Source organism: Drosophila subpulchrella, chromosome 2R (genome assembly GCF_014743375.2).
Source record: "Drosophila subpulchrella strain 33 F10 #4 breed RU33 chromosome 2R, RU_Dsub_v1.1 Primary Assembly, whole genome shotgun sequence".
In the NCBI taxonomy this organism is placed as follows: Eukaryota; Metazoa; Arthropoda; class Insecta; order Diptera; family Drosophilidae; genus Drosophila; species Drosophila subpulchrella.
Genome location: NC_050611.1, coordinates 14,478,770 through 14,491,532, shown reverse-complemented (window position 1 = coordinate 14,491,532; position 12,763 = coordinate 14,478,770). Strand labels below are relative to the sequence as shown.

General features: G+C 38.8%; 1 protein-coding gene across 1 annotated transcript; it reads right to left on the bottom strand.

The window, feature by feature from the left end:
• Nucleotides 1–436: 436 nt before the first annotated feature.
• Nucleotides 437–1,435, bottom strand: LOC119550888 (protein crossbronx-like). Its single transcript, XM_037859877.1, has one exon. The coding sequence runs from the start codon at nucleotides 1,272–1,274 to the stop codon at nucleotides 516–518; it is 759 nt and encodes a 252-aa protein (XP_037715805.1). The 5' UTR covers nucleotides 1,275–1,435; the 3' UTR covers nucleotides 437–515.
• Nucleotides 1,436–12,763: the final 11,328 nt, after the last annotated feature.

The window sequence follows — 12,763 nt, the reverse complement described above, 5'->3', positions numbered from 1 at the left end:
CAAAGTCAAACAATGGAAAAACAGATAATTAAATGCATTAATTGACACAAGAACAATGCTGTCTAAAACATACACTTCAAAGCGTTAGTTAAATAATTAAATAAATGCTCCTTGTTTTGCACTTTTGTGTAGTCAAATGCAACTGTTTACAGACTTTCTATTTAGATTATGTCGTAAAAAGCGCATCCGGACTCACTTTAAGTAAGTGTTGACCAACACTACAAATCCTGTATATTTAAGAGGTTCAACACTACGTACTTCATATACTTTTTTTTAAATGTTTGATTTAATAATTAAAATTGTATTTTCACAGAGAAATACAACAACTTTCGATTGAAGTCCAGATAAAAAATGTCAAAAGTTAGCCAAGGAAGCTTTCCCTTGAATCATAACGGAAATTTTTTCTGGTTCTAATTCTAGACTACTAAATAAATTCTAGAAAATAATATTTTTTTATTTTATTAATATAAAAACAAATGTGTATGTAGTGTGTATGTAAATGCTCCTCCATCTTACTACTGACCGACCACAGCTTCTTCACGGATCTTCTCCTCCTCGTCCAGCTGCCTTGAGGAATCGATGTGTCCCAGATACTCCGATGGCTGCGAGCAGTCAATTGATGTGGCCTCCTTCCAGCAGGGACTCTTCAGCTGGTCCATAAACTTCAGATGCCGATCCGCACAATAGGGCTCCACAATGATATAGTGGGGATCATCCGTCTTTGGTCTGTCGTACATGCGAAGTCGCGAGGAAATGGCCTGTTCTTGGACACGTTTGATATACTCGGGTCGACTCTTGGCCAACATGTTCAGGGCCTCCATATTGTTGACCTCATCCAGGACGACGAGATCGCCCGCGGAGGATTGTCCGGTACAGATACTGCCCTCGGGATCGGCAAAGATGGCCTGGATGTACCGCAGTAAATGCCAGATGTGGTGTTGATCCTTGCGCCACTCCTTGAAAACAGGAGTGAGATCGAGGGTTTTGTTCTGCGGACAGATGTGCGGATGCAGAATGACCGTCGAGAAGACTACGGTGGGCAGGATGACATCATCCGGGAAATTTTCCGGCAGCAGAATGGAGAAGCGAAACACGCTGCCCGCATAGATTCCACTGTGCACGAAGATCACGCCGAACCAGTGCAATCCACAGGCATAACTAGGAATGGCATAGATGTTCTTCAGCTCGTCCTTCACCAGATTGTACTCGGCCAGGATCTGGTAGCCCTGACGTATAAGGGCCATCCTCGGGTTGGTTCCCGTTGAATACCACATGGTGATCGCACGGCTTGGCTATGGCACGAGATGGTGGCTCAAGCTCCACCAAAGATATAAGCCGTGAGAACTCAAAATTTGGAAGAGCTTGTGGAATCCTGCGGAGCGAGCGGTTGTGTAAGTGATAAAAGGCCTAGAAATGGAATGAAATACGAAATACTACATTTTTTGACAATAAAATCTTATATTATGGACATGGAGTCGCCATTTTCGATCTTTAATTTTATAGATATCTATTTAAACTATCTTAAAAAATATTATTACCTTAAAAAAGTATAGCATTTAAAAGGTTGCCTTACTTTTAAAAGTTGTGTCCAATTAAAAATTAAAATTATTAAAAGATTAAAAAGATTTGGATTGGGCATATTACAAATTTGAACTATCATTATTTTGATCACTTATATTATTATATTGATCACTAATTATACAATCCAGATATATTTTGTCTGGTTAAAAAAATTTGTGAACATATTTCCAATATGTATTTCCAATTTAAAAACATAATTAATTTGATCAAACTTTTAGCAATATGTATTTCTTAATTATATCAAAACTCAATGACAGTGTACTTTTTCCAAAATTATATGTATGAAAACTTACATTTATACCGCATGTCTACTTACTGCACAACAACATACAATCGGAAAACGGGAATTGTCCGCAGAGACCTCAAAAAACTATGTATGTCCAGTCACAACTACATAAGCCCCCATCGAGGAGGGGAGGCGGGAATTACCTGCAGATGGGACTGGAACTGGGGATCTGGAACTGGTACTCAGCGGCATATTCAATCATGTCAAGTGTAATAATTTTGCGAATAGCAGATACACGCAGAAACCGAGCCCGCAGCCTTGGGGAGTTGGGGACTTGGCGGCCTGGAGAACTGGAGAACCGGAGAACTGGGGATCTGGAGACGGGGCTTAGACCGCATCGCATGTGTGAGTGCGGATTTTTGATTTATTGTCGCCATGATGCTCTGATGTACGGTTCTTTCACGCACTGGCAACATAATGTGGCATTATAATGTCGCATGTTCTGGCCGTGTGAGCCGGTGTTTGGCTCTGCGTCCGTGTGATTTGTTATGAATTTATTATGTGACGGAAGTGGCTTTGGCATGGCTTTGCCAACTCGCAACTGGTCAAACAGGCCAAAATGTTTGCATGCCGGTGACGATGCCGATGGGCGCAGCTGCTAATTGGCGAAGCGTCGCTCACCTTTCCTAACCAAGAAACCGCTCTTGGCAGAAGAATGAAATAACTTTTGATATTTTTGGCACTTTAACACGATGCTTGTCTTAACCTGGAAGGGGGTTTTATATTTTTTGTATCAGGAAGTCAAGAATACTTGGTAATACGATTTTAAGAAACTTAATACTTCTTTGGTTGACTTAAAAATGCTATAACCATAAATCAAACGCTCAGATTATTTAAATAAAATGACTGTTATATTATCATGAGGTATTTTTTTAATATGTAAGTTCATGGCAATCTTATGTGATTTTGTCAAATAATTGAACGGTCTAACGTACCCATGATTTTATTTATACATATGAAAAATATACCCATCCAATATAAAATTTTAAAAATTAAGAAAATATTAAAAAAAAACAGTATTACCAGTTTCGGTCTTCAAGTCACAACCCTTTCTTTCTTTTTCCTTTTATTTATTCTTCTTTGAAAAAACATATCCAAAACACTCACAACAAAGACGGACAGACAACGAGGCTTCCTTGATAAGTTCAGCCCAGAAAAGGGAATGAAACGAATGCATAAATGAAAAGATAAGGGAATTGCCAAAAATAATGAACGGAAATAAAATTTGGTGTTGCGGTGCTACAACTCATTAAAAATTTTATACCCCGATATGAGGCGATATGATACGTTATGATTTGCGACTGTGGAACTGCGAGACTTTCTTTATTTCTTTCGCCCCGAATGGAATATAACTTACCTGGTGGTTAACGTTAACGCCAGTTGTCAGGGGGCTCTGACATGGGTGCAACACCCAGGCGTGAAGGGGATTCGTGGCCAACTCATTTTCACCTACAATAAGCCTGGGTAACACCCAGAAAAATATATGGTAAATGTTAATATTTGTACTTTGAACTAATTATGTTATATAAATATTAGAGTTGCGATTAAGCTAAGTATGTGAGCCACATTTTAAACTTTTAAATAAGCAAGTATATGTTTAAATCAAAGAATGCGCAAGGTTAGCTAATTAAAATATGAATGCATTTATTATAAAAATAACTTTTTTCTCGGGGTGCACGTTACCCATGTCAGAGTGTTTGGCCCCAGGCAATTGCTAATATGTGCCCCGATTCCGGGGATTGCACCTGTGGGGGATAGGGATACCACTGCCTGTCACCTGGACCGACCTGTCGACCGACCACGGGTCCAGCATTCAATTTCGGATTTCATTTCAGCTCGAACTCATATGCGGGCAGCAATTTCTCCGCCTTGCTGCCTGTCCTTCTTATCAGCTTTCTTCATTTATGCTGCATTGCCTTTCGGGATCGAAAAAAAAAAAACACCGGGACTGGACAGAACCCAGAACCCATCCCGATTTTGAGGTCCGGCATTTGTAATACGGTGGCATATAACACTTAAGTGCCTGTTGTTGTTTTATAAGATAAACTCTTGCGGGGCCCACATACGGCCACTTTGGTGGAGAAACGGCGGATAAGGCGATGCCAATTTCATTTACTGGCACTTTCATTAACCAACGCGAACAGCCCATACTCCATTCCAAATAAGTGAAAAAAGAAACTGCATCAAAGTCGAATAAAATAAACGAATTGGCGTGTTTTAAAGTTCTCGCTGAAAGTTGCGGGTTGGCCACAAATGTTTGCTCTTCCCGCAATGGAGGGAGGGAATTCTGGGAAATGTACTCAAATTAAATGGGTTTGTATTTCAGATTCAGCGATTGCTATCAATCAGTTATATTCAGGGAAAGCTCAAGAGTGTAGGTACTCAACAGAAATCGGTGGAAGCAGCGGGAAGTGAGTATAACATTGCATTGACAGGAACTTTGATTTCGAGAAGTGTTCTTTTTTGATTATTATTACCAACTCTTTTTTAAAAAATATTTGTTACACCGTTTAGACAAGCTTTTTAATATAATGAAGTCATTGGCGGCTACAGAATTTTGTTGTGGGGGTATATAAATAAAATTGGTTGAGTAGACATAAAAAATCTTGGAGTATAATACACATAACATATATATTTTAGCCCGAGTGGAGGATATATCCCCTATATTCCCCCGTGGATCCGCACATGAATGAATACATATATAAACTCAATTTAATATTATAAATAGTACACAGGGAGAATTCTGACGTTTACATCAAAGTTGAAAATGTTCTTAAAAATAGATCGAAATTTTTAAGTTAAAAATATTTTCTCAACAACTAAACTATAAGTCCAGTCTATTCTTATTAAAATGTTGTTAAATAAACTTAATTTAAATTTTTTCTTCTCACCGTTTTGTTCAGTTATTGAGAACATTGAACACAAAATGGACTTACACGGTTTTTTAGAACGAATGTTCTCAATTAAAGAACAATGTACCTGAATATTTCTCTCTGTGTAATATTATTATTTGTTTCCTTTTAGTTTACGCAGTTAAGATATGAAACTATCATTGTTTAAGTTTTCTTTAACAAGAAGCAAAGAGTTTTATATTATTTTAACGGTTCAGCTGGCTTAAAAGATATGAAGTTCACACATAACCAACCTACCAGTAAACATCAGGAACCTCAATACTTTTTCAAAACCAAAATATTCTTCCTGAAAGCAGGTAAAACGATCAATTGCAATTGCCTTTTGCTTGACTTCTCTGAACAATATACAACCTTTTAAATCTGAGGACCGAACACTTGAAAACTTTCCTTCCATTATGAGTTATGAGCATGCAACTAATCTTTATTGCATGTTGTGGCATACTTTCAGGCGGTGTCATAAATAGTCCAAACTTAAAACCAATGTGTGGAAATGTGAATTATTATTGCATTGCCATTACTGATTTATGCGAAAAGTGTGTGGTGGCAAGGTGGGTAGGAAAATAAGAGGAAGGCGATGGTCAAATGCAGTCCCAGACTCTGAACTGCACTGTGTGTGGCTTATTCAAATTCAAATTAGATTATATGCAAACACCGGCCACTCTTTCACTTGCCGTTCTTTATTATTATATAGGAATGCCGGCCGAAAAGAGCAAAAACAGCGAACGACGCGGACCGACGGTCTACTAATATTTGCATAATCGCAGGCAGCTCAAACCAAACCAAACCGAGCTGAGCTGAGCTGGCCAACATGCGGCAAAGCAATTATTTCTTTAAAAATAAATTGCATGCACAATTGGTAGCAATAGCAATTGCAGCGGCAGTTGGAACAACAAAATACCCACGGAGGATGAGGACCACCAGAGAATGGATCCAACGAATCGCAGTCGGAATCTGGCCGAATGCAGGTCCCGTCGACGACGACGACGACGACGAATTTGGTCAAAACTTCTTTTTTGTGGCCAAGAAGAAGAAGGAGGAGCAGGAGGAGTAGGGGGAGGGGGCGTGGCAGCTCAGCTCGTTTTTTGCGATTTGTGTGTACGCCCCATTCGTTTATTTGCATATCGATTTGGAGTTTTTAGTCCAACAGAACCTACTGGTCTTTCCTACATCACTCCTGCCAAGAGTTTCCCCTAAAAATACTTGGCATGATTTTATTTGCCCACAAACAATTGCATAATTGAACAGCTTCCCCAGTCTTTTGGCCAAGCATTTAGCCCCGGGCCTCGGGCTCATAAATAGACGCCGTGGAACTCAAGTGCAAATTCAATTTTTATAGCACACTTATTTAATCTCCGGAGCAATCTCTCGATGGGTGACATAATGCCAGGCGATATGCTCGATAAGCACGTGCCTTTAGCCCGTTTCCATCAAGTAAGCTCTTAGTTAGTCGGAATGTCGATGGGTGCCATAGTCTTAATTCGCCGAACGACCTAAATTCTTGGTAAAAGTTTTCGGGCAGTCACGTAGCCATAACGCGTTGGTAAGTCCATTGTTGTTGCAGGAAAATTGAAAACTTTTGTGGCCTGAAAGTGTGCCCATCAAACTTGGCATATACGCCATAAGTCCCTCAACCGTTCAGAACTTTCAAGTACCTCTGGTTTTAATAACTTTTAAGAATCTAAATTGTTTTCTTAGTATTTTCCTTTTGTGATGGACTTTACATTTATTAATATAAATGTGTTGGCATATGGCTTATGTTTTTCTTTTAATTGACTTTAAATTCTGTAAATATACCCAAGCTAAATTTAAAGATTGTGGTTATTAATACACTTGAACTTCTATAAGTCAAATATCCTTTTGCAAAGCTAAAAATTCCCATTACAGAATCTTTGAGTTTTATACGTTTATCAATATTTATTTTGCTGAAAAGAGAGGTGTTTTTTCAACTAAGACCAAGTTGAATATAATTTCAAAGCATAATTTTTTAGTTTTCAGCATGACTTCATCAAAACGTGCGATTCTCTAGAACTTCAAGCAATAACTAGAGTAATTTCTGTACCTATTTTTGTCATTCATTAAAATTCATTCATTCACTTTTAGCTTAGGTCGCTTTACAGATCATTTTAATTCTTTAGAACCCTTTTATAAGTATAGCTTGTTTTATTCATGGCCTGAATAAGCCTGACTAAATTTAGGGTGTCCAATATTTCCCTATCCTAGAACGTCAGACTTTTCCAACTGCCTTGGGGAATAATTAAAATTTTCACAAGAGCCTCGCTGCTCCCTTCTGTTTTTTGGCTTTCAGTTTTTTTCGTTCGCCTTGTTAGCCACATAGTCAGCCCTTTGATTAGTCAACTCTGAAAGGGTGAAGCCCTCCAAGTCAGTCACTCTCATTATGTCCGCTCGCTTTATCATGTTCCTTGTTGACATTCGCGCAGACACAAATGAAGCAATTTTCCTGACATGCAAAACGTGCAACAGTTGCGACTGTTGCAAATGGGAATTGGAGCAACTGTTGCCGCAGTTAAATTTCGTATATTTAATTCGCTTTAAATTATTGTAGAGCGGCCATGACGTTGGTAGCTGGCCGCTCTTTGATGTGCGTCACCCCGTCACCCATCACCTCATCACCCGTTAGCCATTAACCATTAACTATTGGCCGGGCCAAGAGACGAGACGCCAAAGGTAAGGCCAGCAAAAAGGAGCAGTCTCGAGCTCGACGAAACTCCAACTCCAAGATCCAACTCCAAGCTATCCAAGCTCCAGCTCAATGATCCATCTGTGCAATTTGCAAGGCAAATCAAAGGCTTAATGAATTCATTTCAATTAAACAAACAAAAAGCGAATCAAACCACAACCGCATCAACGGCGATAGACAGTTTGCATTAATAAATCGTTTAGCTGGGAGCTCCGTTTCGTATATCTCCGGGCCAATCCATTTGAACTTGGCATTTGTGGTCGGAGTGGAGTGGAGTGCGCAAAAAGCGGTACAAAGAATCTGGTATTAATTGATTCTGATCTTTGAAGTTCGGCCCATGCAGCTGCCAACAGAAGAATGGGGCTTAAAAGGTTACGGGTCTTGTAAATTGTGTCTTCTTTTTAATGAGCTAGTCGAACTAATACAAGAATTAGTGTTGGCAATTAATCTGATAATCTTGATTAATTATTGTAAATTTTGATTAATATGTGGCTGTTTGAAAACTAGTCCTTAAATACCAAAATTTTTTTTTTCCTTTTTGATATTCAATATTTTATGTCTTTCCTATTACCAATAAAATATTTTTTAATAAATTCTGTATTATAAATATTATTATGAATTTTTCACAGATTTCTGGGAGTCCCCTAAGTGATTTTATAACCAAACAATATACTTTATCTTCATACATTTCTCTTTGCACATTTTACAGTCCACCGATAAATAACTTATGTTTATTTTCCACATATTCCGGTCTGTATTTATAAACAGCTTAAGTTTATAAGTGGAGTCATTCACCAAGGTCTTTCGCTTTGTTTCCCTATCTATCCTATAAGCACCGAAATATGTTATGTTAAATTATGTATCGTACTTATTATTTATATTAATTTTTTACCCATTCCTGGAAATTGCCTGATTGATTTCCTTTTCGTTTTGCACATTTTACAACCCACCAATAAATCGATTATGTTTATTTTTCGCAAATTCCAGACTGTATTTACAAACAGCTTTAGTTTATGCATGGGGTCAGTCACCCAAGACTTTCGGATTGCTCCCCTTTTTTGGGAAGCGACCGACAGCCGCATGGCTGATAAGCCTTAAGCTGCTTAATCGATGACCAGAGAGTTGTCAAAAATAATTCACAGGCCGCGGCAGCGACTGAAAGGTAAATACAAATACAGGAAGACAGCCCGGCGTATACGTAATGTTATCGGACCAGCAGATCTACCCTTTGGTGCTGCCTTAATGCTCCCTGGAACAGAAGGGGGCCTCCGAGGAGCGGAATCCCATCGGATGGCCAAATCAGAGTCTCCTGGTCGCGGGGCCCTTACATGAGAAATATTTTAGCGTACAATGCAAAAATGGTAGCAGCTTCGCAGCGTTTCCTTATCAGTTGCAACTCCGCTGACGGATGCTCCCAAAACCGAAAAAAAATCGAAAAACAACGAAATAAATACAGCAGAAATGGGGAAAAAAGGAAACAAAGGCTGAGGTGGAGCCGAGATAATGCCACAATGAAGACAGCATAACGCGCCGCTGTTGAAAAATCGGTGCTCGAGCCTGACCAGCAGCATCTGCAGATGGAGAGGATGCGTCCGCATCAAGATAAACGAGCGTGCGCCCCGGTCTTCAGAATTGGCTGGCCTTGTATACATATATATATTTATAAATATCTGATGTATCGCCCAGCCACCGGTAAGCCGAAAATCAAAGCTATAATAATGCATAAGTAATTTGCAGCAGCGGCAATCGAAAAAAGCCATCACAACCGAGAAGCTCGTGCCATGGCTCTCTGCCTTGACAACAGTTAATCAAAATCCCGAGGAACAGGGCCAAGACAACTCAAGCACACAGCCTTCTTCAGCTCCTTCTCCACCTCGGGCAGTTATTTATTAACTGGCGAGCATTTATCGGCACATCGTTGAGAACCTGAGAGGAAGCCGCCCATATTTAATCGTAATCAGAGCAGTTGAAAGGGGCTCTTATGTCATTTAAAATTTAGTGAAAATATATACGTATAAATGCTTCTACTCAAAATGAAAATCACATTCATTTTCAGTTTACTGACTTTTAATGAAGATATATAATAAACAATTTATAGTAAATCAATCTGATAATAAAAAGTATTTATCCGTAGCCTAACAAATCACTAGGGTTTTGAAATAACTTTTACATCATATTTTAGGTGTCTAAAAGTATGCAACATTTTCTCAAAACCCACAAGTACAATTAATTAACTGGAAAGCAAGAATATCTTTTATTCACTGCATACTTTTAGACTCCTAAACTAGCATTTAAAAGTAATAACCAATAACTAGGGTTTTGAAATAACTTTTACATAATATTTTAGGTGTCCAAAAGTATGCAACATTTTCTTAAAACCCAGAAGTACAACTAATTAAAGGTAAAGCAAAGTAAAACTATCTAAGACTAAACTAGCATTTAAAAGTAATTAAAAAAACCCTAGTGATTTGTGTGGCAGTCCTTATAAATAAAATATATTTTTATATTATTATCTTAGCATTACTCAAAAATTATTAAATATTTTTTAATATGACATTGTTTTTTTTATTTATTTATCTTAGTAGTAAACAAAATTAAATACACTTCCCTGAGACTTCTTTATTACCAAAAAAATAGTTTTAATTGATCGGTGCAAAATAAGGAAACTAACTTGCATCGATTGCTAAGTGCTACAGCAAATTCCTGGGCCCCAAACTCTGCTTTTTCGCTCGCCACCTTGTGAAGACCGTGGGCCAACACTAACTGGCCCAACAAGTTCAACAAAAGGCATCGCAGCACAATGGCCCAGGCCCGAGGTGCAGTCAAATCCAGTCCCAGCATAGGGCCAAATCCAAACAATGCCACTCGGCTTGTAAAAACACAGGGGGGCACACACAGTGGCCGAACCTGCGGACACTGAACTAGATTTTCATTGCCATAAAAAAAGGAATTAAGCCGAGAAAACGGCAGGAAAAAAATGAAATCAGGAAGTGTATTATATAATTTTATAGATACTAAACTCAACTTTGACACAAATCGGCTGAGTGCGGTCTGTAAACATGACATTTGCTGTACACGAATCCAGCCAGGAGTCGCAACAACTTGGCCAAGATGCCGCTGGCTCGTTTGGACCGCTTCTTTAGAGGAGCTGCAGTTGCCGGGTGATGCTTATCGCAAAACGTTCAATTATTTTATTTGGTGCAGATGTGGCCGGCGATAAAAGTGCCTGATAGCAACGGCATCGACATCGACATCGCCAATGGACCGCAGCTTCTCTGGGTTCAGTAGCACCGGGAACGGGCCAAGTTAAGGCCGCACTTGGAAGCTGGAAGCTGGGAGCTGGAGATCTGCAGAGCTCAGTTGGCCCTGCTTTGTATATGAGGTTCAATTAAAATCAGTAGAGGCCAGCGGAAAAAGCAGCTAAATAATTGACACAAGAAAGCAAAGCCGCAAATTTGCCGATCCGCAGCAGGAGCAGCAGGAAAAAATGTGTCATCCGATAAATGTCCGTGTTGATGGTCAGCCTCATAAAGTGGTCTAAGCTAAAGGCCACAAAACGAAGGGGGCACCACAAGTTACTATGAGAAAAGAATAGAAAGACCATTTCGCTCGAGGGAAATGGTCTTAAATAAGTCTGACACAATATTCCATTGTGTGTATCGTCTACGGGTTCAAAACACCATTTAGTAAGGTCAGCTATTGTATATTTTGTTTACTTACCTAATAAATACTATGAAGCTTATACACATTTTGCCTTTGCGTTTGCATCAGATATCAGCTGTAATCGCAACTAGGTAAATGGACATAATTTAAGTTTAAGTTTTCAACTACAGCATAATAATACGGAATATATTTTTTAAAATAAAGATTTGCAACAAATCGTAACTAGTAAAGAATAAAACAGGTATGGCTTTTTATTCCCTTAAATATAAAAGGTCTTAACGTACAAATTGAAAAAATGTGGTAAAATATAATATAATATAAATTGAAAAATGAGGTAGTGGAATAAAAATACATTGCAGCATACTTTTAGACACCTTAAAAAATTTTTTTTTTTTTTTTTTTAAAGTAAAATATAAGATGAATATTTTAACAATTTCAGTGGAACCCTCAAAACTTTAAATTCCGAAAATTGTATACATAATGACATAATGAGAACCATTTTATCATGATTTAAATTCGGTGAAATTACACTTGTTTCAATAGTTTCATTTAGATAACGGAAAACATTTATCATGATGTCTTAACAAGAACCACAGCTCAATCATCACCTTTGAAAAAATGTATATATTGTAGCATACTTTTAAACACCTTTATAAATGGCATGGAAACGGTTTAAGCTTCGGTGGCTAAATTTGTTTAAATAACTACTTTTAGATAATGGGATAATATGTTGTATGATGTCTTAACACAAAAGACAACTCAATTTTCCTGTTTTAAAACTAAAATGAAGTTAAACGAAGCTGAAACGCAAATATTGACTATGGGCTCTTAAAGACAAGACTTTGGCCAAAGCCGCAATGAGCGAGGCTGTTTACTAGCTGTTTGCTGCAGTTGGCAGCAAAAGTTACAATTAAAATTGTTGAAGCGCAGCGAAGTGCTGACCAGAAGCCAACTGGCCCCGTCGAAAAGCCAAAGCGGATGTTGTGGGCAGTGCTGGCAATTCGTTTGCTATTGTTGGTTGTGCTTGCAATTAAAATTATTCCGTTTGAGCTATTGATGATGAAAAAGCCCTCCCGAAAGAGGGCACAAAGTTGTTGGCCTGTTACAATGCGGAAGCGGAAAGTGTGCCATTATGCGACAGCTCGATTTAGTTATCTAACAGGGCCAGAACTGAACTAAGCTCAAACCGACCGGCTGTGGCCAAAAGTTCGCAGAGTGTGTTCTATATCAAGTTGAAGTCTTTCGGTTGCGGCAACCCCAACTGGACCAAAAAACTCTATGTGGGGCGGGAACCGCAGCAAGTTGGAGTGCCAATGGTTTTTTAATTCACGCTCCGTGCTGAAAACTTTGCACGCGGAACGGCTAAATCAAATCCAATTTGCAATCAAATGCAAATTGCCATTAGATTAGTTTATTTGTGGCAGCCACCGAGACACGCGGAATCCATCCTGTCATCTGTCGCAAAGCAGTGGCTGGGTTTTCCCGCATCCAATGCTGAATTATATGCGCCCAGCCCGCTGAGGTGGAGATACTATACAAAAAAAGTAAAAGAAATAAAAGGGCAACGCAGTTAATAACAAAGTGACGGAATATGCGACAGCAGCTGTCGCCCTGGCAAACAGC

Excerpts from the sequence above, each read along its gene's own strand:
- LOC119550888 (XM_037859877.1), bottom strand. The coding sequence starts at position 1,274 with ATGTGGTATTCAACGGGAACCAACCCGAGGATGGCCCTTATACGTCAG.